This window comes from Lathamus discolor, chromosome 5 (genome assembly GCF_037157495.1).
Source record: "Lathamus discolor isolate bLatDis1 chromosome 5, bLatDis1.hap1, whole genome shotgun sequence".
Taxonomy (NCBI): domain Eukaryota; kingdom Metazoa; phylum Chordata; class Aves; order Psittaciformes; family Psittacidae; genus Lathamus; species Lathamus discolor.
The window spans coordinates 46,995,574-47,023,098 of record NC_088888.1 but is presented as its reverse complement, the minus strand read 5'-3'; the positions used below and the strand labels follow the sequence as shown (position 1 = coordinate 47,023,098).

Genomic DNA, 27,525 nt, shown 5'->3' with positions numbered 1-27,525 from the left:
AACAGGCATAGCCAGAAGGAATTTAACCAGCTTCCCATATAAAGTCACCCTCCCACCATTCTCAATAAGGCTTTCTAATATGCTCCTTAGTGTCTAGCAAATCTTAGGAGCAGAACAGTTAGACAAGGCTCAAGGAGCACAGCCAGGCTGTGAAATTCAGCAGTGTGACTGCACACAGCAGCTTCAGCAGGTTCCCACAAGCCTGTGCAGCAGGATACCTGTGATACTCTGATGTATCTTACAAATTTCACAGCTAGGAGGAAAAACAAAGTTAACTTCACTGTTTGAATACCTGAAAAGGCAGGAACTTCTGAGAATTTCCTGCAAACTAAAAGAAATAAAAAGAAAACAAAACCAAATAATGAACCAAACAACAAGGAAAGTACATAGGTGTTTATTCTCGGTAGGTTCATTCATTAGAAATTAATTGAGATCAAAGCACTGACTGCTTAATTGAAAGCTTATTTCAAGAATAATCTTTTTCTGGTTATTCCTGGGACTAAAATTTACGTGTCACAGTTCTGGTACACCACATGGGGTTTGGTTGCTATCAGAAGCCATACGCATAATGAGCATAGTTCATGTAAAGTCACTTCCCACAGTTTACATGTAATAGCTTCTAATCAGCGTGAACAAAGCAACTTCTCTCAAGCAATCAAATTGAAAAATGCAGTTTGATTTTTCAGCATTTTTTTAATTCCTTCTCTCCCTCCACTGGCTTGGCATGAAGTCATACAAAATTAGATCCAGAAACTGCAAAGGAGGTTAACAGCAAATTCACAGAAACAACTACTATTTTTTATGAGAAACATCCTCAGTCAGCGTAGCCTGGTCCTACAAAATGACCAGCAAAAGCTTACTGAGAGCCAAGCCTTTCTGTTACACTGCTCATCTCCCCCAGCAGCTGGTCCTGGTGCAAGGCTGTAGCTCCTTGCCTGTGACACCTTCTTGTTTTAGGTCTTCACTAGCACTGCCCAAACTACCTTGTTTTCATTCTGCAGACAGCAAAATTAAAATCCCCCTGTCCACAGAAATACAGACAGCGATCAAGTCATATTCAAACTGTTCATAAGCACCCTGTGGATTCTGGGCCACATGTTGCACCTCCTAATCTAAATCTCCCACTGCACATGTTTTACCTCCCACAGCAAAAGTAGCTTTAACCGGTCTTCATGCACTTTTTTGTGAGGTTTCTGGCAGGCCAGTTGATTTGTTTAGTGGATATCTTAATGCTACTGCTGCGATTTAACAGACACCAGAATCTTCCATCTTTGTTCTAGCAGAAAAAAAAACAAGCACATATGTCTTGCTATATGTATGTATTTATAAATACACACGCACGCAGCCACACACACCACCATATCAAGTGCATTAATAAAGTCGACAATTTTATTCATGACAGGTCAGCGCCACAGTTTCAGTTCTGATAAACAAAGTGCAGCAATTGCAATGACTAACACTCCGTATTAATTGAAATATTTCCAACCCTTGCAACATTCCCTTAAAAGGGAACCTTAGACTGGGTCTCTCCTTCAGTGAACTTGGTTGTTACTGGCCACCAAGCCCAGATGTCATGTGGAGGAGACTGGTGGAAGGTTCAGTGACAAAGCCACCTCTCTCCTTAGTTACTTGCTCTTCCACTTGGGACACAACTTCCAACATGGACGTGCAAGAACTTTCGCAGCAAAAATGCTAGTGGCTGGGATATATTTCCAGCTGCTTACTGGTAGAAAGAGCCAGGCAGGTAGACAAACTTTGGAGGAGGAAATGCTAGTTTACTGTCAGATATGGGAATGAGGAAGCCTGGCACAAGAAGAGTGAAGAGGTGCTGTACTCACCCCGTGGCTGAAGAACTTAAGGTACTTAGAGGCAGTTACAACTAAATTAAGAAAACTACAGCTACTGGGAATAAAAGGACAGTGTAAAAACCATGGGACTTGCTTCTGCAGGAAGAAGTCCATATACTCAGCTCTACTTACGTGTGAGTAGCCATATTATGAAAGAAATAAGTCTGTGTGGAGAAGTGAGTATTATGGAAACTAGGACTGACAGGGGCTGAGATTTTGGAGGCCTATCCTGAAAGAACACTCCAATCCATGTAACATTCAGTGGAAACTAAATCTGAATAAAACTGGAAAATCAGTTAGCTTTCTCAGTGAACCATCCAAACCTCCTACAGGTATTCCAGTTAACCCAAAAGTAAAAAAAAGTTGGGTTTTGGTGCGAGTTTTTTGACTAATGAAACCTAAAGCACATATTTAAAATACTGAAATGTATGAGTCTTCTTTTAAAAGCATTGATTTTTTGTAAATGAAGGGTCATTAACAGCTTAGCAGAACAGCTTTAGTTCTTAATATGCATCACCTCCATAACAAGAGGACACAGCCAACAGCTTCTGTTATTACTTTCCTGATTTCCAACACGAAAAGGATGCTTAATACCCAGCTTCTCTGGAAACAAAATGGGTAGGAGACTCCCATCCTAACCTTTACGATCCTGTTAAATTATTCTCCTCTTTTAGGGCATAAAGTGATTTCTTTGTTAAAATCAAAACCACAGGCATTGAAAAGCTCTGCTGTTAAACAGACGCAGAAGTTTGTCTTTGTGAAAAATATACTCATACATGCAACTTTCATCTGTGTTTCCATTTACTTGTTCCCTTTTTCCTGTGATCTAACATGTACTTTTTTCCACTCTAGACTTTAAATGGGAACTATAAGACAATTATCTAATGTCTTGACTGATACTGTACAAAACAAATTATGTCCACCTGAGCTTCTTTAACAGACTGATTAAAAAAGGGCAATAAAACTGGCAGTAACAAATTAGGCAGCAGTATACTACATTTCCCTTACAATAACTATTCTTCTGAGGTGTAAGGACAGCCTTGAGTCTAGTTCTCTAAAACAGAGAATGACAAAATACATGATTATAGACTATTATTGCAGAATTACATCTGAAAGTTAGAAAATTTGGTGGGTTTAGAAAAAAATGCAGCTCTTTTCTGCAGATTAAGCCTCTAAACACAGATTATAATGTATGCCCATAAAGCCCTATTTATTTTTCTATCGAGAATCTCAGTTTGAGATTAAGTAAAATCCAAAGACACTTCTTTTATGTTTCTGATTAATTTGTAGTTTCTTTAAACTATTTCCAAAAGTCACAAAAATAAAATCAACAGTGGTCTCTGTCATTAGAATCTAAGAAGCAGCCTTGCAAAGCAAAATTGCAAAGAATTTCTTCCCATTTCTATACTTCCCTAGCTCGAAAAATGAGATCAACAGATGGCAAAGGCATCACCTCGGGAGAAATGTACCATTCCTCAGTTATGTATTTGTATAACCCTGGTCACTTAATATGCATATTTACTTAGAGCTGTGTATGATCACACATCCCACTTTAGTATATCTTACTCCATTGATTGGAAATCAATTATAATATTCTCCACCCACTTCAACAATGCCATAGGTCACACTGATATTCATGTTTTATGAAGATCTTTCATGTTAGAAAAGGCAAAGGAAAAACTGTCCTGTCAAAACACCCCCATGTACTTCCTTCCACACGAGTTAAATATAACACCCTCTGCCCTGCCTTATCGCCCAAGTAAGGGAGAACAAATGCCACCTTCTGTGTCACGCATGAATCATCTACTTTCTTCTCCATTATACTAACTAAAAACACTCTGATCAACCAAATTTTCTACAACCACAATTCTTTTCTATTTATGCCATTTGGACTACTCAATAGTCCTCACCCGTCAACATTTATCATAAGACATCTAGATTAACGCTCTAATGACCTACAAATGTATCTCCTTTCTAACTTAAATGTTAACCATAAATTAGTTCTAAATTTTAGCAGCTTCCAATGTCTGTCACGTATTATTACACTTAAGTGAGGTCAAACCCTACTCCTAACACATTTGGATAACAATAATTGCAACAGAGCCCACAGACAACAATACCAGCCATATTTGACAAATATGTCTTTGTCAAAACCATAAATGCATTTGGGTTTTCTGCTTTTCCCTCTGAAAATCTTGGAAACTTGAAGACAGAAGGCACAAGCAAAAATATTGACTCTCTACAGTTAAGCAATTTATTTTCATTTTTAGGATCACAAAATATTCTGAACAAAGCATGTTTGCATATAGAGCCCAAATACTTCCAAGAAAAACAGATAAGCTATCTGCTGCAGAGAAGCACAAAATGAGACAAAACTAGTACAATTACTAGCTCAAAGTCAAAGAAAAAATGCCAGACTGAGGAACACAAACTACTCTGATAAAACACAAAACTTCCCAAGCCCTTGCCCTGAAATTAGGGAACTGCTCAGGAGTTTTCAAACAACTGTATGCACACACAGACACTTTTCATCAGGTCTGCAACACAAGCTCAGCAATTCCTGCTGCCATGTAAGAATAAGGCAGCACAATGGAAATTATTGTGTTCAGAGCTTGCCCTCAAACTGACGTAGGAAGGAATGACATTACTTAACGCTTTTTCCTGCAGTCGTTAAGTGGACCACACCTGAAAATAGTAGCTGCGTGAGCTCAGAAATATTTTTCTTCAGCCACCAGAGAAACTAATATAGAAACTCTGGTGATCTGTTCTCCTGTTTTCAGTAGGAAATTTACATATGAATTACATACCAAATTCCTTTGCTCTGATAAACTGTTCTGGACTCACACACAGAAAACACTGCTTCTTCATTATCATCCTCCTCTTGCTATTCTTTGCTGTCTTTACAAGAGTCTGTACATCTAAAACCAGCAAGCATAACAGCAAGTCTATCTCTTGCCTTGAATCTATGTATAGAAACAGAGGCTTGAAAATACATCCTTACATTTCAAGGGATTTTAGATTCCCTGATTTTCTGCCAGACAGGCCCACTTGTTCGTCACTGCCTTGTGTGTAAGTCCTAACACAGCAATTTGTATCAGTCAAGAAATCATCTGATGCAATTTGGCTGATTCTCAAAGACATAAAAAATTTAATATAACAGCCTACACAAATGACTGATGTTCAGAACCTTACTGCAAGACCCAAATACCAAATTATTAATTTTCAGATTGATTAATCACCATTAGATAAAGTACTAATCAGCACAGACTGAGCCTGGAAACAGCACAATAGTCACTTAGGTGTTTCCCATGACAGAATACAATTCAAACATTGGTTTTGCACTCGAGAACAGAAATGCAAACATTTCACAATCACACTACGTATGGGAAATCAAAACAATCCTTACCTTATTCAAAATGGCATTTTCAGTAAAAAGTCAGGCTATGCTAGTGTAAGGTGGCAGGAGACGTGCCATCCTCCTTCGGCAGACTTTTCCAAATGCCCCTGTGTTCAACTAAGTCTAACTCCACTCTGTTTTGTTTCCCCAGGAGGACCCATTCAGCACCATGTGCTCCTTTTCAGCTGTCAATAAACAGAAGCCGTGAATTCCCCAGCGCTTCACAAAGCTAGTTAGGCATAGCCATTCATTTCTTCAGGAAAACAGGGCATTGATTTCAGCAAATTCCCAGGGAGCAGCTACAACAAAGAGATCAAAGACCCACCTCCTTTCCTGCATGGCTTTGGCAGGCCAGGCCAAGAGGAGCAGCAACAGGTTTTCCGAAGAGCGGGCTCAAACCCCACAGACCACCGCGTGCTCCATTCATGCCCGTCGCCTTCCTACATTCCCGGGACAGCCCCCGGCGCTAACCGTGACAAACCCCTACATTCAGGCAGCATAATATACTGCACGCTAGTTCATGCAAGGATAAAAAGAAAAACAAGCTCCAAGGGAAGTCCGCTGCTTCCCCGACCAGCCGAGCCTCAGTAGCTGCCAGATATTTTATAAACTTCTCTCTTCTTTTTACTTAGCTTCTCCATCTAGAACAGAGAAACACTCACTACCTCGAATTCATCGTGCCGAAACTTCACCGGGATGTTGGCTTTTTCGTTTTATTTCCACAGGCTTGAAGACTTAGATGCTGCAGTTTAAGGCCTAACTGCAGCAGCCCTTGTATTGTGAAGCCATGACATTTTCTTTGTGCAGTTTGCCCCAGACTGCAGTGGTCTTTTCCTAGGAATCTAAAAGGTTTTGTTCTGGTTTGATTGTATTTTTTTCTTTTTAATTATACATCCAGTCTTCATTAATGTGACCTGGAACAAGATTTTTAATCCTAGAATTTGACCTTGCATTGAACCAAGCATTAGCGTAAGATGATGCTGTGGTCAGGCTTAGGGACTGTGTGGTTAGGCTACATGTCTGCTTCTAAATAGCAAGAGCCAGAGACTGTTCCCTGGTGCTGAGACCATTTGGCATCACCTCCATGTGTCTAAACACTCCTCTTCTTCTTCCCTTTTCCCCCACAAACAGTGTGGTTACATTCAAATTCCTTACCTGGAACAGAGTCTGGTAGATGTTATCCCCAAAACACACCCTGGTGTTGCTTGTTAGCATAGGCCAGTACTGAGCTCATGGGCTGGCTCCATACTATTTATTTATACAAAAACAGACATAAAGATCTAGAATCATTTCACATGTGTACAGATTTGCCATGTTATTCTTTAGCATTCTCCCACCAGCTGGAACCTGGAAGGTTCCGCCAGCACTGCTACTGCCTCGATGCTATTTGCACATCTCCAAGTGAGAAGACAAATGTCTACCCCTCTAGTATGACCAAGTATCAAAGGACCAGTCACAGCACAAGCAGTACAATACCAAGATGACCAAGGATAGGTGGTAGGAATGACGGGTCACTGCACAGAAGACAGCCAAGGACACAAGGAAACACAGAACCACAAAATTATCCATGCTACAAGAGATCTGTGGAGATCACCTAGACCAGCCTCTCATTGAGAGCTGGCCCTTAGATTAGTGTTACCCAGGGCCCTGCCAAGCCATCTCTCGAATTATTTCCGGAGTGTGAAATTCCACTGCTTCCCTGGGCAGCCTATTCCAATGTTTATTCAATCCCACAGTGAAAATGCCCCTTACAGCCAGCAGCATCTCCCCTGAACGAACCTGTGGACATCACCCCTTGTCCTGTGATGGGCATGACTGGGGAAAGTGCTTCTACCTCCATCTCCATAACTACTATTTCTGTATGGGAAGACCCCTTAAACCTCCTCTTCCCCAGGCTGAACACACAAATCTCCTTCACCCTCTACTCAGGTGACAACTTCTCTAACCCACTGGTCATTAGGAAAATGAGAGAGGTGATGAGGCTGAGCTGAGGAGAGAAAAATGAAACTGCCAAGGCATAAGATAGCTTAAACAGTAAACCAGCTTACACATCTGAGTACAGTTAAGGAGTCGTAAGTGATTTTGACCATGACTACTGTGCAGTCACCCTGCCCTCTCTCCTAACATTTCACTCCTGATAGCAGTTTTGCCTGTTGTATACGATACAGTGAGGTATATTACAACCTTTATTTTAGAGTTCTTCCTGCATCTAAATGGTACTCAAGCATGCTCCAAAATCGCCAGTTAGCAGACAATGCTCAAAAAATTGCGCTTTTGCAAATAGCTTGATCTTGAAAATATTACCTTCACAGACTGCTGCTATCTGCCAAGAAAGCTACTTACGGCTTTATAGTTATTAAATGATTACAGTTATTGAGCCCAAAAATTGTTTTCTTTATTCCTCTGAGGAAATATTGGAGATTGATAAAGTGGGTTTCTGAAACTCCCCTGTCTTACACTGCAGTGTGCACACTGGGCAGCCCTCGGAGGCCATGATAAAAAATGGCAGCTGACGCACTGGAGGGCCTCCAAAAGAAAGCATGTAGATCAGATCAATAAGCATAGAAAATGTGCTTAATGCTGCAGATAGCTTAAGCTGGAGCAAGAGAGTACAAGTATTGGAGATAACTGAGCAGTAGTGTTTTGTGGTAGTTACGACAGGAAAGCATCAGGATATGCCATTTGTATATTCTTTATTGTTGAAAAAGAAGGATGAATAATAGTGATGAGGCATAAGATTTGGATGTGACTTGGACAAAGATTCATTGGAAACATTAGAGTTAAATTCATAAAGTGATTAAAAAACCCCAAGCACATCACGCAGTAGTAATCTGGGATGGTATTTGTGCCAAAGATAGATAAAACATTTTAGATAGAATTTTCAGTCTCAATGAACCAGTCTGTTCTTACACATAGGCCAGATTTTTACAATTTTACTCATATTAAGTCATGGTTTACTCCAAGAATAATCCCGTTGATTATAATGGTAATAGTGTTCCACAGATGTCTCAGAAAAATGCAGACTTTATACTTAAGATAAAAGACATCAATCATGAGCACATCTGGGAATCTGATAAAAACATACGGTACAAAAAAATCACTGTGGGATGACGGAAATGTACTTACATAGCAGGTCTGTGGACATGTTTACAGATCAGGCAAAGGAAACCTACATAAAATAAATGAAAAAAGAATGATCAGTGATCTGAACTAGCGCTATTCATGCTTAAACCTCATGCTAGTTATCATATGCATAGTTTCTTGGTTCTTTGGGAAATGAGGGGAACATACCTAGGTAAATCTAAGAAGGAAGAATTTCTGTTCGTAGAGGGGAAGAGTAAATCCATCTATTTTTACTATTCCCAATGATTCCATTTAATTTCACAAACAATGTGAACTGACAATTTTAATGAATGCATTTTAATTAAGAGCAGTTCACTGTATCCCACATCTTCATTAACATTAATTATTAAACCAGAATTTTCAGGTGACATCTATTTTACCCCATTGCATGCCATTCTGTGTTTATGCCCGCTATTTCTGGTATTCAACTTAAGAGTCCTCACCCTTGCAAAGTCAAAGAGCATATTAACTAGATATAGGACAAGACATTTTATTTGCTGTCTTGAAAAGACTTGTGATGACTTCTAGCTTTCTGCTGAACACTGTTCATCTTGTTGCCTTCCCATTCATCTGCTGGTTTTTGACTGAAATTTTACCAAAAGCACATGGTAGCAGAGTGAGTTTTCCATAGCTGTTTGAGCAGCCTCCAACACAGCTGGATCCCGATGTGTGGGGATAAGGCTACTTGGAGCAAGAGAAATAATAAGGCACATAGTAATAAGGGGGCATGCAAATAACAGTATGACTCACACCAGCTTATGTCATTTTGTTGTGTCTTGTAAAAATCATTTAAGTGTTGAGCTGTGTTTGAAGGTGTATATATATGATACAGGGTGAATTGTACGAGGTTCAATAAGGCTCAGTGCTGGGTCCTGCATTTGGGCCACAACAACCCCATACAATGCCACAGGCTTGGGGAAGAGTGGCTGGAAAGCTGCTCATGGAAAAGGACCTAGGGGTGCCGACTGACAGCCGCTGAACATGAGCCAGCTTGTGTCCAGGCAGCCAAGAAGGCCAACAGCATCCTGGCCTGCATCAGCAATAGTGTGGCCAGCAGAGTCAGGGCAGTGATCATTCCCTGTACTCAGCACTGGTGAGGCCGCACCTCAAATACTGTGTTCAGTTCTGGGCCCCTCACTGCAAGACCCTGAGGTGTGTGAGAGACTGAACTGAAATCAGACTCCACCATCCACTGTATCGGGGTGTGTGGGGGTAATGGACACACAGAATCTGTGCCTCTGGCAGGCTGTCCATAAGCAGGATGAGGAAGCTGAGATCCAGCTATCTGCTGAAATCTAAAAGCACACTATAGTGCCATTTTCAAGTTTGAGAAGACCAAGATAAAAACTTCTAGTGATCCATCATAAGCACCTCTTAGGTTGCCATTTTAGCTTGAGTTTGTCCCTGCATACAAAAGCAGCCATGCTGAGCATTCCCCTTAGAATTTACTCAACAAAGATGTACATACAGATCATCATTACTGGGCAACATAACAAGCAGGCTGATTACATTAGCAAGTTAATGATTTATAATCTTCCATATCCTCATTTAAGTACTCACAGACCCAATTCCAAACCGAAGACATCTGACTATCTTACCATGTGTCTCATCACAACATAATCAAATCCCCAAGGATTTAAATTGTCAATCCTAGCATAAAAGACAGTATGTAAAGAAAATATATGTTACAGATGCTCTGCACTCTGGAATTTGGAAGAGTTCTGATGTCAAAATATAAAGAGCTGCCTGATCTTTCCTTCTCACGTGCTTAAAAATGTCTTTCAAGCCTATGCTGCCTTCACCAAACAGAAGACAAGAACAAGCTTTGCATTTCAAAGAGTGATTTGCAGTGGTGGGTGGTGAGGGGTAGTTGACAGATATACTGTAGACTTTATTGCAGAAAATTCACATTTTTGACAGAAAACCTAAAGATTCCTCCCACCTTTGGGCTGCACACATTCTCTAACATGAGAGGGATAAAACTGACTGGGAGCAGCTCATCAGAGACCTTCAGCAAGGAAGACACTACAAAGGAAGATGTGTCAATTATCCATGCACAAGCACCCTGTGTCTTTCGAGGTGCCTTAGCACATTTGAAGCACTCACGTGAGGTTGACAGCTGTAACATTGGTTATACAGGAAAAAGAGTGCCTGCTGTACTAGGAGCTCAACACTTTTGTTTCGGCAAATTAATCAAGCCCTACAGTACTACAATTTGTCTGTTCTTACAAGCATAGAATAGGGAGGCTGCTGGTACATCACTTTTGTCTGAGATCAAGAGGACTGAAGATCGGCCACAAAACACAAGCGCCAGCATACCAACTTCTCTTCTGTAACCTCTGTCCTTTGTCAAAACAGCTGCCTCCAGTGAACATAGAGCTTATAAACTGGCTTTTTTCTCTGACTTGGACTGTGTGTAGATGTAAGAAAGCAGTAAAGGGGCCTACACGCTAAAAGGTCATCAGTGAGTCCTCTTTCCAGGTGAAAACAGCCATAATGAGAGCACGCTTTCTAAGAAACAAGTGTCTTAGTCTGATTTCCAACAGCCAGAACATTCTTCCTGCAAAAAAAAGCACTCTGCAGTTTCACCACATTCTGGCTGAGAGTGAGGCACTTGTCTGTGGTGTTATTTTTTTTAAGAATTTAGGCCTTGCAGAGGGAACTGGACTTAAATGGCATCCATATGTGACTGTACACATGCCAACATTTGTCATCCCCAGACACAGCAGGCTATACATTGTCACTGTCAAAGCTGTGCCATCAGCTAATAAAGATTTCATCCCCCACTGAATTACTAGGCAAAATTATTTAATTGTGCTGGCGTTCGATCTGCAGGGCAATTACCCAGCAAACCACTACAACACAACAAGCTCTCCCTTTCCATATTGTCTGAGTCAGCAGTATACCTTCATCCTCACACATATGGTCTGCAGCAGTCTCCTATCATGAGAAGGTCCAACCTCAGGCCATCCTCTCTCTGTCCCCCCCACATCTGCCACCCAGCCGTGCTGCAGTGATGCTGTGGTCAGTGAACACCCCAATTAAGGTCTGGCTGAATTGTTCTGTGGTGTCATGTTGGTGGTAGAGGAGAGAGCATGAAGAAGAAAGAGCACATTTACTCGCTGGGGCAGAAGACCATTCCTCTTGACAAGAGACTGTGACAGGTCAGAACGACAGAGGGACTCAGATGAAGGGCAGCATGTTCCAGAGCAACACAAAAACCTATGAGAACCCTCCACTGCAATCAAAAGACTAATCAGAAGCATAAGGAGGTTGTCCATTCCTTTATCACTTAGAAACAGCTATAAGAAACACAGCAGAAAAGTGCACAGGTTGGCTTTCCTCCCATCCCTTTTGTCCATATTGACAGGGCTGCCTCCTCCCGTGGTCTGGAGCCAGGAAGAATAGGACTGTGACATTGCCATCTACCTGCTGCCCCTCACAGAATTAAAGGCATTTAACAGTACAGGTAGGTCACTTTGTACAGACCTTTACTCCTAACAGTCCTCCTAGGATGTGGTCAAAGGTACAAAACTGTTGCAGAAGATTTCCCCCAGAGAATCAGGGCACTATGAAAAAAATGACCATAAATCACCAAAGTTTTTCTGCACAGGCCTCTGAGGAAGCAGTATTAGCAGCAGCAACCCTATAGTGCCCAAGTCCAGCCCTTGCGGAGGACACAGAGATTACAGGCTAAGAGGGAACACCTCTGTGGGTGCATCCCAGTCATTGCAACACAAGCCACTTGCAGAACAGCAGAGCCGAATGTACACCAACACAAGCAACTGCTCCTCTGCTACTAGCCAGTCAGGATGCTATCTCTGACAGTGTGGGGATAAGCACAGCGAGGTGTATTTGAGAGGCAAGGGAGTGGAGGCAGAACTATATGGTCCCTCATAAGCTGTACCAGTTTTGCCCTCTAGTTGCCTTCAACACGGACCAAGAACTGCCTGTCCTCCTTACTGCAGAAAACCACCACTATAAACCTCTTTCCTGCTTCAAGGTTAGCCCTCTGGTGTGTGAGGGCACCTCCTGCGCAGTATATTGTTCCCCAACCAAGGGGGCTCCAACACAAGCAGAGTCATAGTAGCCACTTATATTGTGCTGACCAGGCATAGTGCCTGGTGGTTTCTGACCACATCAGCCGCTTCTCAGTCTAAACTTAGGTAGCTGGCCAGTGGCCATGCTGGCCTCAGTTTAACAGTCCCATTGGCCAATATTCTGTGGTTTTGCTCCTTCTAAACCACACTGATATACCACATTGACCTTTATATGAAGTGCTGCAGGTATACTGGACAAATTTGCTGTACTGCCACTCAACCAAAAGAAGTTGTTTGTGGCTCCTCTTAAATACTGTCCTTTCTCATCAATGAATGGGCAGAAAAAGACTAGGAGCAGAGTGGAGAATGTTTTCCATACATGAAAATTGCAGCCCTGAAAACATGAGGCAAAACATTACGAGGTTCTTTATGGGCTTTCAGGTATCAGGAAATTAGCTTATGCATTTAGGTTGAAAAGGACTTGACAGGTCAAGTGTAACAGATGGTTAACAGACTACAGATAGCAAAGCAGTGATTACAAGCACACTGGATGATGAAAAATTTAATGTCTTGTGGTGGTGAAAAGTGGTTATGTGCTAGTTAGAGGAAGGGAGAATGGCTTCTGCACTGCTTGTCAAGAAGGACATGTTGCAGAGTACATTTGTGTAGGAGCCGGGATTTTAGGTTTTGTTTTTTTCAGCTGTTCCACCACTGCTGCAAATTCACTGACTATGCATTTTGTATTTTAGAAGTGACTGTGGTGGGCAAACTTTGGGCACATAAGACTTGGGATAGGTACACATTATGGTGGTGGGATTGCCCTGGGATAGGAAAGGCAATGCCTGTTACCCCCTCCTGTTCTGATGCAGAGGACATGGGGGTAAAGAAACCAGACAGTTTCCAGGTATGGTCTATAAGGAGGACCTACATGAGGACCAGGGTCACTGCTGCTCTTGGGGAAAGGTGACTTCACAAGGAAATACATAGCAAGGGAAATGAGAGCACATGGGGCTGTTCACGGTGCACATGAGACATCCAGGATGGATGCTGACAACAGCCTTCATAGCTACCTTGTTTACCAGCGGTTTGCATTGAGAGGCAGCAAGAGGGGAAGCAAAGTCCTGTATCCACTGCAGGTCACCACAGATTTCTAGGAGAATAACACAGTTTTAGCAATCAGCATTTGCTTCACTGGCCCCAAAGCTGATCTTTACCAGAGATGACAAACTTCGTGCCAAGGGAGGTCAGGAAACTGTTCTGTGAGAGAACTTTGCAACATCTGCAATGTAAGACTACAACTAGCTGTTCAAGACAGCCCTCCTGCATTAAGACCCCAGCATTCTCACAGGGGCTCATATGACAGAGTATTTCCACTGACCTGACTCTCTTTCAGAGAAGTATGTTACCCTTCCCTGGCATTTATGCCCCAGAAAGCCAGGAGAAAAGCAGGCATTGCTGGGGCATTAGTGGCAGCAGCAGGAAAAGCTTTCCTACTGCCACACTAACACTGCAGGTGATAACCTTATGGTTGCATCATGGTGCCATCTGGATCTGACAAGAGAACATGCTGTCTGCAAGAGACCTATACCATACAGAGACAAAGACCTGGATCATAGTTTCTACATTACGTATCCATTGTGAGTGGAAACAGAACTGTTCTGAACCAGCCAGCATCTGCCCCTCTCCAGCCCCTCAGAGGTTATTAAAAAATTCCTTACACTGTTTTCCTCACTAAAACAATGTCAAAACCCAATGATAACTGTCAGCACATACATACTCTTTCTAATCACCTGACATTACACAGTGCAGTCAGTTTCATGCTGCATGCAAAGAGACACATCAGTTACCCAGTTCTCAGAAGATTCTTCTGACGCTGTGAAGTCATCTGTCCACCTTACTTGTGCAGCTGACAAGGGAATGCTGCTATACTTCAGATACTCAGGAAAACATCCAGAACAACACATTCATTGATTCACAACGGCCCCGCATGGAAGATATTGTTATCCAAGTACCTTTTATCACATTTTAAAGTAAAGGTAAAATGCAAACAAAACCAATTTTTCAAGAAATCCATGGTAAGTAATATGCTTGCAGATGTCTTTAAAATACACAAACAAAGATGTGACAGGAAAACCACACTTAACCTACTTACACAGAGATTAAATCAGCAAGGACTCTCTTCACCCATTACAGAAATCGGTTCCTGGGGTTTAACTTTCAGTATACCTTATGCCTCAGGTTGCATCTATCAGAAGAAAACATACCTTCAGGAGACAACACATCTATCACACGGCATTAGCATTGCACTAGTGTCTTTACTTGTTCTCTTTTAGCTTCTGCTAGTGCTCGTGCTGGGCTAACGGCATTTCTGCTGACACAGTTTCTGTTCTCCTGAATTCATGAACAGGAAGGAAAACCAAAATGATACAGAAACGATGCTATGATTAACAGAGTACAAACAGGGAAAAATGAACATATGGTGCCAAAATCTCCATTCAGGGAAATCTACGTAGATTTTATGAAGTTTGTGTTAGTCCCACATGTACATTCACAATCAGGATTCAGTACATGCTAAGTACAAGTCATCAAACATGTCCAACAGCAAAATTCCATGCATTTTCTATCTACCATATGTAGAATCCCTCACTGGAGAAAACATGAAATTATAAATCACTTTATAATTTATCACTGAAAATAGAATATACTTGTAGTTTTATGAAACTACGTATTTTTTTCAAATCATGGAATTAGTTTAGAATTATACAGCAGAATAACTGTTTTGCCATCATAATGTTTTTCTTCATGTACAAGATTCTGCAGGTTTCCCTTCATTAAGCAGTACAACTTGAGCAGAACAATACAAACACTTGTGCTCCTGATCCAGTCCCTGGCTCACTGATATTGCAGAAGTTCTTCAAGTGTAAGTCCTACTAGTCAATGTGAAAGATAATGAAACTCCAAAGTTATATATGCAACATCTCTTTTACAAAGGGCTTTGCAGATGTAAAAGAACAGCGCATAGAACCATAAGGCAGACTGTGGATGGCTAAAAGTCATGCACTCAAGACTGTTTTCTGTAATGTGTTTACTAAAAATATTTTGTATACCTTCATGTAATTGTGTGTGTATACATGCACAAAAATATTATACAAATACATAAACCAGTCCTGTCCCTGGAGGAAACTTTTTAACTACAGACACATCTCTACGGATTACACAAGCAACCAAGAGCAGTGTCAGTTTCCAATGACTTCAAGAGATCAGGCAATAAGATATCATATTGATTTTGATAATTTTTGTATCAATTTGCTATCATTTTGCCAAAGCTATACTGAGTGTTAAATCTGAATACATAAAGAAGTTCTGCCTTACCATTCCCTGCATCAAAAGATCAATATTCTAACCCGGTTACAATCACCTCAACATGTGGCATCATCAAATATGGTCCACATATGCACCTAATCTATCCAAGTCTATTTTCAGTTTAAAGCAAAACCCCATTAGTCATTAAAAGTAAATATTTTATATCCCATGTCCTGATAACAGAAACACAAAGACCAACAAATCCCACTCCTTGTTTCTAAGCTAAGTTTTTCTTGTTCTGAAATAGGGCACTGTCTCTCATCATAATTTTCTTAGCCTTGTATCACTTGATCTACTTCGGTCAGAAAAAGACCCACGGCAGACAAGGCATCAAGTACAACTCTGCCTGCATCAATGCCCTGATGACAGATAAGATGCCATTAAATAGTATTTTTAAAAAGAGGTAGCAACAAAACAGAGGCAAATGCCTAGGGAATGATACCAAATGGCATCTCATGCCAGCCTGTCTAACTGAGGGCTGCTCTTGTTGTTTGGCTTTGCAAAGCACTCAGCGTTTGACTGCGATCCAGTACAGCATTTTTACATTTCCCATGTCTTTTCATCACTGACTTGCAGGGAACTATTTGTACACATGAAGGCAAACCTACACTTCATATTTTGCTAGGTCAGGATCAAGGCACCAATCCTCTTTCTGGATCCTTGTTTTATTATGAGAATTATTTGAAATAAGCTAACAAAAAAAAAAAAAAGAAAAGAAAAAAAAAGGCCTTGAAAGTGTGAGTTTTAAAAAGCCTCAAGACCCAGGAACATTCCTAAAATAATCTGCATTCCACAGCAGGAGGCAAAACCATTTCCATTTCAATGAGCCTGTGAAGAGGACTCTGGTCTACTTGCAGCAACTCAGGACTGAACCCCAGCACAAAACAAACACCGAACCCACTTGTACAAGGTCACGTGAAAAAGCACTTTTTCTGTTCTCTCTCAATACCTTGGCTAAACTCTTTTCATCCCTTCATGACTGCACCCCAACACTCATTTCAGGAAGGGCACTGCTGCTCCTCTCTGCCGGACAGGCTGATGGCAGGGAGATTCCCTTTCCCTTCCTTACACCCTCCTCAGGCAGCCTTCCCCAAAGAGTCAACAAGTCTCCTGCAGCTTCAGAAAAGGTTTTACAAAAACCTTGGCTTGAAAACTCTCTTCTTTCATAAGCTTGCTGCAAATAAAACGCATTAGCAGCAGCCAGCTTTCCAAGCGCGGTGAGCGAAACCCACAGCGGAGACAGAAGGACTGACGAGTTCCCACACGGTGCAACAGCTGCTCCTGAGAGCAGAGGGGGGTTATATATTTAGCCAGTACTTCAGCAATGTCAGTGAATTTCAGGAAATCATAAAAACAGACTTGTCATCTGGAAGCCAACACCTTACCTCACACATCTTGCTTAGCTTATGGTAATCTAAACTTCCCAACCTCAGATATCACAAGCTTTGCACTTACCCACAACGTCATCCAGATGTGTCCTACGGCACTATTACAATAATGTAATGCAGCGTGTGATGTTGCTGCTAGATTATGTAAACATTAATATTCAAATTATTTGGTCAAATTTCACTTTCAGAGCCTTGCTCTAGCTCTTCAGCAGCTTTAAATTTCAATGCTGCGAAATGACCACTTAATTCAGAAACTTGTAAAACTGAAAAAGTTTTCCCTGTAAGACTATTTCAGGTTGCAAATACTGGGATTTTTACAGGCATTTTACATGCAACGCGTGATCTGAATGGCAATTTCAACAGGTTTAGCAGCTTTGTCTCTTTAGGTGCTTCATAAAAGCTGGATGTCTCTATACATAAATGACGTATCAAAGCATAATTAATGCTCTTCCATAATATGCCCCACTGTTTGGTAACAGCATCTTGGCTAGTAAACATGCTTTCTCTCCTCTGTCCACTCTTAAAGGCCTGAGAGAATTGCTTGAGCCATATGAAAGCAATGATAATACTAATACATCCTCAAAACTCAACTAAAGCATAAGCAAAGAGATTTCACTAGGAACTTAATACTTGAGGCAGAGAGACAACAGTACCCAATTTGCTCAATTGAATGCCACAAGCCTTGTACTTGGTAACAGCTGCCTGTCACATCCCTCAATCTGTTTGCTGCAACCTGCGTGCTCAGATTTTCTGCCAACAGCAGCTGGATTTGCCAACAGCAAACTCAGCAACAAAACCACCCACGTCCTTTCACTCCCGTTCACACATGGGAATGGGACTGGCTGGAGTGAAAAACGCAATCTATCACTTCATATGGCACAGATGAAAGGGGCAGTTATTAAAGCTAACTTACAAAAACAGAGCTATCACATTGAATCTTCAGGAACTAATTCTGTTGGAATTAAACTGTAACTTGAGGAGTGATTTCTTATTGCCTTTTCTTAGAGGATATATTATTTTCAGGGGTTATATTTTCATTGTAGTGCTTGGAATGCCTATGGGTACACAACTCTAAAAATACCCAAATCCCCCAAATACTGCATATAGGTTTGGTTAATGAAAGCTGCATATGTTCCCCAATATTACTTAGCTGTTCCCTTAATTAATTGATTATGAAGCCATATGATGATTCCAAAAATCTGTAAGTTGTGGCTCACAAAGTGGCTCACAAAGTGGTTATTTTTGAATAAATGTAGATATAGACAAAGAATCAACACAATGAATTCATATTCAGCACAGTAACCTGCTAAATAGATAAAGGAGAGAGAAAAAGTTGCTCCCCTCTGTCAACTAGAGGGCAGTTGAATTTCTTCTTCTCCCACACTGACAACTTTTAACACAAGTTATACGTGGACTCCTGCCTTTCTGAGGTCTGGACTGGAAGTCTTCTCCGTAATTGTATGGTATACAAACACTCCTGGGATTCTGTGACATTTCTTGCATGTTACTCAATTAAGACACTAAAAAACATGGCAGTACATGCAGACTGTTTGTGCTTGTTCAAAATTTCATCCCTCACAGTAATGCAGTTCTAACCTTTTCCCCAGCAAAATGGAAACTTGAATAAATTAAAGGAGACTGGCTCTTCTCTAGACAAGCTTGTTTTTCAGTATAGGGGACTATGAAAGTAATTACGAAGCTGGAATAACAAGGCCAATGCTGAAGAGCCCTATAGAAAACAGTAAAGGAAGAGTTCAGCCACACTAAAAGAAAAACCACTGAATGAAAAACCCTACTTAAAAATAAGTGACCACTAACTCCCATTAAATTAAATTAGGAACTTGCAATCTGACACACTACGGCTTAATGAATGTGAAGTGCAGGCAGATATAAAATATACTTTGTATTTCAGCAATTTGGCATTTTTATTACAGACACTTGTCCGTATGCCATGCATGCCATTTTTCACAGGCAGCCTTGGAATCTCTCTAACCTCTTCAAGGGCTCTAGTAAAGAGGCAAAGACACAAATTCTTCATTTAAAAGTTATCCTGATATAGAAAAGCTTGTTACAATAATGTAGAAAAAAATCCTGTGATCTCTAACCTTTTATTAAAAGTTCACCAGGAGGTCATTTGTCCTTATTCCTTTATCCAGTTGCATGACCTCTTCAACTCCAACTTTGACATCTGAAACATCCATTCAGTGAGTTAATGAAAAATAACCCCAAACAACTCAGATATTTGACATTTGCACCCCAAGTTACCAGAAGGTCATTTTAGTAATTTATAAAGCCAACACGAACATATTCTTTCAGATGTTTATGTGGCATGTGAGGTCTTCAAGTAGAAGAACTTAAGGTTATCTAGAAGTGCCCACTATCCAATACTTAAATGGTTTCAGTCAACAAATCACTGAAGCATATTTTACTTGTTGCACCATGACATTCTAGTCCCCAGCATCTACTACAACAATAAAGAAACCCAACAGATTTCTAATAAATGGTCACTGATGACTTGCTAACCAGGTTCGCATTGGGAGAATCAGTATGGTTCAAGTGCCAGAGCTCTGCTGGGACAAACCGAAAGCAAAGGTCACATTCTCCTGTTTTAAGTTGTCCTGTAAGTTCCATGGATTCAATTTCTGAAGAACACCTTGTCAAAATAAATGAAATTAAAATCACAATTTAATTTAAGATTCTGGGACCCAAATATATTATTAGAAGCATGATAGCAACCGTAGCACCTAAGCAGATGTGTGCTAATTTTTGTTACCAGTCTGGAATTTAAAATTATAACCTATGGGGTTTTTTAAATTAGATTATTAATAAAGGAATTGGTGCAAATCACTGACTGTAAAGACAACGCAGAGACTCATATAGTCTAAAAAAGTAGTGAAGTTCACAAGAAAAAACCCACGTTTTAAAGTAATAAATCCTGCTAATATTTTTACAGATTCAAAGTCATTAATTCTACATTGTCTTCAACTGTTTTGTGAACCATTTTACTGATTTGGTACAAAATATTTAAAATAACCTTATTTTTATACTCTGGTTTCCATTAGTTTAATAAGTCTATACTAATTTTTGCAATGTCCTATTTTAAAATTAAAATATTGTTATTTTTAATACTGATAAAATTGGTATGAAAAACATAGCAATAATGCAAAATTTTTTTTTTTACAGGACTGAGACCCACAACTCATTCTCAACTAAGTCCTTTTGAGGACCTCTAACATCCCCTTATACACTCTTAACTCAGTATTTCATCTTTGCTAGGGGTACAGAGATTTGTAAGTATTTGCCTATATGGGTGCTGAGACGGAAGTGTTCAGAAATTATGGCTTCAATGTTGACAAATCACTGGAACTATACGAATGACTTACAGAGGGGAAAAAAAAATCACTTAGTCTTTTCTTTTAGAATAAGAAACAAAGGGAAACCCAATTTACTCTCGCATTTATCCTTGTCTTGTTTTCTTCTTTGTCAATCTCTGTTTTGATCAGAGCAACCTCTCTTCCTTTTATTCAACAAATGCCTGAAAACTAGGATACTTTTTTATTAAGCGAAAACCTCCACATACCAGATTCAGTGAAAAATCTGTATGGCAAATTCATGCATTAAAAAGGGATATGATTCCATCTATCACTCACACTAAGACTATTTTAGAGAGAAGAACAGCATGTAAATGTGCACAGGTCAAGTAAAGATGATTTCCAAGCGTGAAAATTATTCTTGTCAGTGGCAGCTGTTATGCGAGAAGTAATAAGGTCCAGAAGCCTTGCTGGGCACGACCAGTGATAAGAATATCATTATGATCCATCTGCAACCTCCAAAAGACCTAAAATGCCTCTGCAATCTTTTGTTCTAAGCAAAAAGTAAAAATCCAAAGCAACAGGTTTCCAAACCAGGACACTGCAAGTGTCTTCACAGCAATAAGAAACTTTCCACAAACAGCCCCCAACAGGTTTGCAGAAGGGAAAGCCAAGAATACTTTTCAGAATTACAGAATTTCGAGATCACAGATTTTAGAGTAAACGTGTGCTTGCTTTGTCTGCTTATTTACTTGTTTTGTGGGGAAAGGAGTGTTTGTAAAAACACGTGAGTCATGAACAAGTCAAAGTGTTTCTAGTAAACTTATTTTTGTCTGAATACACTGAGTTAACTGAAACCAGATCATTTTGCAGAAAACAGATCAGTTTCACTGGCTTTGCAATGAATCAGTGCTACAGGCCGTTTTCTACTTCACTGAAATCAATGGCTTCATCCCCCTTCATTTGGGATGTAACAGCTTCCCCTCCAAGCTGTGGAAATCCTCACTTGACACAATTTTTCTTATTTTTATTGACACTACCACCCAGGATCAAGCACTGAGCAATCTCATTCCAGTGCCTGGCACCATCAGAATGAAGGAGGACTATTTGGCTGCCAGGTTTACAAGAAGCAAATAATGCATCCACTTGGGGATACCTCATGTGCTAATTTCTTTTCCACCGAAAGAGGGAGGAGTAGATTTATCATAGCGCATTTGGATTAATTCTGGCCAGCAGTCCCCCGTCTTTTCTTGGATGAGCCCTGAGAATACAAAAAGGTACTGTTTCAACAGGTAAATCACCCAATTTCAGCAGGCAAATTGCCTGCTGCTGTTTCACTGTGAGAGGCATTAAGTCACTTGTTTAATTAAAATGGGTGACTGCTGAGATATCTAAGTGCAGTTGAAGCAGAAAAGGATTATGTTACTTTTTCTTAGCTTGTCTTAAACACTTAAAAAGGGTTTAATGCCTTAGTGATACAGGTGAGCAACGACTCTCACCAAGACACAAGAGAAAAACCAGAAGCCAGAAATCATGCTGCACTACATACTTAGAGGCTCTTTGCTGTCTAAAACATCAGAAAGGTTGCCTCTCTGCACAGAAATCTGAGCTGGTTGCTAAGACAAAATGAAAACTGAATTAAAATAGAACTTCTTATGTTGACAAAAACAAATATCTGGAGTTTTTGTACTGTTCTTCTATCTAAGACTTTCTCTTTTCTTCAATTTCCTCAATCCAACTTCAGCTGTATTTCTAGTACCTTTATTCCTTTAGCTAATACTTTCTGGTATTTCAGTATCTTTCCTTTGCCTTTCACTTACTGCCTCTTTCCAGATCTTTGTTCACCATTGCTGCTTCTCTTCCATCAATACTCCCCTTGGTACTCTGCACACTGCATCTGTGGCTATGATAGGAAATAATTACACCTGACAAAGAAGGAGCATCCAGCTCTTTAGGGATAAAACAAACTGAACTAGCTCAGCTGTGTAATTAACATGTGCTTCACTAGTCCTTCCACTGTTTATTGTTGCAGGACTATGCAATGAATAAATATTTGGTATCTTCTTTGGGCATCAATCTTGTCAAGGCACTGGCAAAACAGAACTTACAAACACTTTATGCTATAAAACACTTGTTTATTGCTCAGCCTTGCAGCACTTTTAATTGTCATCTCAACAAAGCCGTACTGATTCTAATGTTACTTATTTCTCTAACAGGACAAACCAATGTTGTTGATCACATTATACAGCTGCAGTGATTGAAATAATATTCCAGCTGAAGTAAACCAACAAAGTCGCTGTGACAATTTATGGCCAAAAAAGCACGTGGGACTTTTGCTGCTGCAATTCTCTCTGACAGATATACATGACACTTGTAGAAAATAGTCCTGCTTATCCTCAAGAGTCCCTCGACAACATTCATAGCAACAGGAACCTGGAAACAAGAGACCAAGTGGACGAGCGAAGTATAACATTGCTCACTGCACTACATTTGCATTCTATCGTACATGCTAGCACAGGTTAAATAGTGATTCTCTATTATTTTCCCGAGTGCAAATCTGTTACATGCCCTGAAGAAGAGTAAAGCACACCTACACCAACTATGTAATTTGTGCCATGGTACAAGACTTACAACAAATGCTGTGCCCTGTTTTTGTCTGCTCAAGCTACCAGACAGGACCTAAGTTAAGAATAAAATGATGAAATGCACACAGTTCTTCTGCACAGCTAGCTTTTCAGGCTCCTCACTGATACAGACAAGAAGTAGAGTGTCCATTTATATTTGTCTAGTGTCTTGAAGGATTTATTAGCAACTCAAGAAGCCAAATCTTTCTGTACTTGAAGCACTCCAGAGGAAAAAATGACAACAAGGATGTTGAGTTACCAAACCAGCATGACAGAGCTAACTTTAAACCCTTTTACAACCCACCATAATTTTTTTTGCATTTTATTTCCACTGCAGTTTTTTCAGGGGTTTAAGCAAGCAGATACACAGTGTCAATGTGTTCAGGGATGCCCTTTGAAAAATCATGAAAGCAAAATGGGAGCAAACACTGGAAGGTAATCAATGTGATCAAGTTGTCTCTCCAACCCATTAGAACTATGAATCAATGCCTCATAACACAGTCTCTGTTGTTTCCTCATTTCAACTTGGAATTACAAACAGTTAATGCTATTTGGAAAGCTTAAAATTTGCTATTTCAAGTCGTTTGTGAAACAGCCTCTCCTAAAATAGCGTCCTAGGTGCAGGAAGGAGAGAGATAAAAGCAGATCTACTCTGTCCTCCAAGACAGAATTAGTTCACAAAGGCATTCTTGATCCTTACTTAGCATTGCAACTCACCATTTTACAGAAGATCAATCAGTGCAGGCAGAAAAGGCAGTAAAAAAAAAGAAATATGAAAATCATACTGACAAAGACCATTGGAAAGAATTGTCACTTTTAGATCATCACATCAGAGACATCTGGAACCCAAAACACTCTTTCACAGCAAATTCCAAATAGCCCATATTCAGAAGAACGCATGGAAGAAAGAAGTAAGACATTAAAAAAGCAAAGCTAGGAAAAAAAAATACTTATTTGATTATCCTCAGGACAGTGTCTGGACTGCTCACAAATCTTATGAGCAACTTTCCAGATTTTCCCATACAGAATTCAAGCAGACTGACCTTCTTTCTGTCCTAACTCTTGTTATTTCCTGCTAGTTATCATAAAATAGCAGTACCCTTGGCATCATTTAAAGAGATTTCCTACTTCTTTCCATCACGCAAGGAAAGAACAAACAGGTTCTTCTGGGTTTAATAACAATTAAATGAAGTGGCCGGGTGTACGGTGGCACGTGCTTAAGTAGTAGTGTGTGACTGCTGTTCCCTTGGTGTTTGGAGCAGTCTCGTTTGCTTCACGCTTATCTTTGAAAGCAGGAACATCTTAAAATAAAAACTCGGTGGAGCCAGTAGGGAAGTAGCTGGCAATGTGTACTTTACGCTCTGGTCTGCAAACATCTGGTAAGCCACATTGCTCGGATTGAAGAGAGCTATTTAGGTTTGTAAAGTTAGGTGTTATGTCAAGTGCTCAAAAAAATAAAAACTTGTATCCACATACTAAACTTACATCAAACACCAGCGCAGACTATCTTAAATACAGTGTGTGTATTCACTTAAGGGCAGGATAGGGATTGATGTTCTGGGGTTTTAATCATCAACCAAGAAGGGGTTTGAGGGAAAAGGGACAGTGGTTCAGGTCCTAGCCCCTGCAACACATTCTGGAATAAATGTGTCTCAGCAGTCATGGGGATCATTACCTTATGCTGTTTTCTTTCCACTGAGTCCTGGCAGAAGGGCAGGCAGGGAGAGAAGACATGTGTGTGCTCACAGAGCTTCACAACATGGACACAACAAGCAGATTATGGAATTGAAAGGAAATAGAAGTCATTGTCTTTAGTTAGACAGCATTAATTTATGACCTGCAAGCTTACATGTCTGCAAAACAACAGCAAAACAAGTGTCCAGGTTAAAAGAAAGTCTACCTACACGCAATGCACTCAAAATGGTTTAACTTTTCATTTTTATCTTAAACGCTAAGCAATTTTAAATCAACCTGAAGATGCCAATCTAAGGCTTCAACCTGGTTAAACCTGGAGAGCTAATCACATGATTCAATGGGCCCTTCTGCCTTTAAGAAATAATTATTTACTTTCTTGTGTTTCCATGCTTTCTTGTATTGAACTCTCCCACTACTGTTCTCACTCTGATGTGCATGACCAAAGAAGTTGGTACAATCTTTCCGATCTTATTTTTAGCTTTTATGCCCACTCATCCCATCTTTTGCCTCTTACACAAATAATCCTATTATTGATTTGCAGCACCTGCATGATCAGAACAATCAGGTCCTGTTTAAATGTCACCTTGAGAGCACTCAACAATTCAAAACATGGTGGCAATCAGCCTATAAAGCAGTTGTACCACTCCAGGATCTATAGCAGCTACCATTAGGCTTGCAAACGAGATTTTGACTGCTTTGACTGACAATGCAGGGCAAGTAAGTGCATACTAATAGCAGAAAACATACCACACATCCAGTGGCACCACAGCAGCAAACACACACAGTATCAAGCAATAATCATGCAATTTGTCACTGATCCTGTCACTGTAGCCAGAACTACCCGTGATCCACTCAGGGGCACCTGCCCCACACAACCCCATTTTGCATTGCACAGTACGACCTCTCTCCTTGCACAGAGGACAGCGGTCTCCAAAACAACTGGGCTGGGAAGGAACAATGAAGTGAAATTCCAAAGACAGCATCTTTGCCTCTCCTCAGAAAATGGTGAGAGCACAACAAAGGTGCTACACGAGGGGTCAGTGGAGTACCACAGGGACACTCATCTTGCAGAAGTTGCCAAGTCAGGATGGGACTGCTTGACACTATGCTGCTGCATGAGATTAGATCTCTCAGACTTAAACAGCCAGATTTTCTGCGAAGCACTGGGACAACCAAGGATCAGGTTGCACGTGTTGATGTTAATTTAACAACTGCAATACCGAGAGATGCGAATGCTCAGATTGGGAATCTCTTCCTTCCTCGTTCTGTCAGGCCTGGATTTGCTAATCTCCTGGCAATAATGTCAAGCACATCCTCTCCTATCACTTCTTGGAAAAGGAACGTGTATTTATATTTATTCATACACTATTTATATTTTTTCATGCAGACCTTCGTCATCAAGGTGACCCTCATCACGAATATGTATGTAGATATATCACGTATGCAAAACCATAGCTTGGATTCCACCCTTCATAAATTAAAAATATCAGCTGAGGTGGGAAGGTTACATTCAAAGTCACATTTTAAAGACAGCTACTACTTTGTGCTCTTCATCAACTACTTTAAATGTTCTACAACAGCAGTTAGCCTTATTGGCCCTCCTTTGCAAGGAGGCACATACTTGTTATGCTCAAATCACACATGGGAACGAACAACCCTCAGAGAAGAGTCTGGCTGTCCTGAATTCACCGTTCCAGAAAAACAGTCATTTGGCCGTGAGACACAGAACTTTAAGGGGGTGAAGGGACACAACACCTGTAAGTTTAACAACATTATGTACTAACAGAAAATAAATCATATAATACGGTAAATCCCTCTTCCCCACCAAAAAAGACGTCTCCTGCAGGAGTCAGCGACAGCTCCAGACTTGACAGCAATAAGCTGTCACCCCGCCGAAGAAGGAGGCTGCGACTGCCTCTGTTGGATGGCTTTTGAGGCAGGCATCGAGACCCGTCCATGAGTGGCGGTACACACTGGGACGAAACCCGGGGGGCCACGACCGGGAGTGCCACCATGTAACGGGCATCAGGGCGCGGGCCGCTGCCCCAGCCCGTGAGCGCCGAGAGGCTGCAGAGAGGCACGAACAGAGATGTTCCCCCTCCTCGGCCCCGCTCCTGAGGCCTTTCTGCTCCCGGAGGCAAGAGGGGCTGGGGCGGGCCCGAGCGCGTTAGCCCGTCCCGGGCTGTGGTGCGAGGCTCAGGGGCCGGACAACGGAGAGCCGGCGCAGCGGCTGGGGCTCGGGAGAAGTTGTCAGTTGTTAGTGTAAAGTAATAAATAAACACAAGAGTCTCCTCCTGAAGGCGGACACATGTGGCGCAATTCGCTTCCCTGCGACAGCGGGCGCCCCCCCTCCCCGGCCTCCGCCCCTCAGCGCCCCGCCGCAGCGGCCGGAGCGGCCCGACACGGCTGTGGGGAGGCGAAAAGCCCCGGCCCGGCCCCGCACGCCTGCCCCGCTCACCTGCCGCCCCCGGCGCGGCCCCGCTCACCTCATGGCCCGGCTCCTCAGGCACCGCCCGCTCCCCCAGCGCCGGGCCGGGGAGCGCAGCGGCGGCGGCGGCAGCGGCAGCTCCTCCCGTCCCCGCGGCGGTGCCCGACCCCGGGGCGGCAGCGGGCGGAGCGGAGGAGGGCCGGGCCGCGGGGCGGGCTGGCGGCAGGGCGGCTCCCGCTTCCCGCCCCGCCGAGAGCCGAGCCGAGGCGTGAGGAGCCCGGAGGCCGTGCCACCGGGGCCCGGGGGCTT

At 41.5% G+C, this 27,525-nt stretch overlaps 1 protein-coding gene across 2 annotated transcripts in view; it reads right to left on the bottom strand.

The window, feature by feature from the left end:
- Positions 1–27,413, bottom strand: part of PLAGL1 (PLAG1 like zinc finger 1) — a 49,099-nt gene extending 21,686 nt beyond the window's left edge. Inside the window, exons 1-2 of one of the 2 annotated variants that reach the window (XM_065680682.1) lie at positions 27,247–27,413; positions 8,371–8,413 (exon numbers count right to left, since the gene is read on the bottom strand). In XM_065680682.1, coding sequence (XP_065536754.1) covers positions 8,371–8,389 — 19 coding nt within the window. In that variant the 5' untranslated portion in view covers positions 8,390–8,413; positions 27,247–27,413. The remainder of the gene's footprint in view (positions 1–8,370; positions 8,414–27,246) is intronic. The other variant, XM_065680681.1, reaches the window with a different exon arrangement.
- Positions 27,414–27,525: the final 112 nt, after the last annotated feature.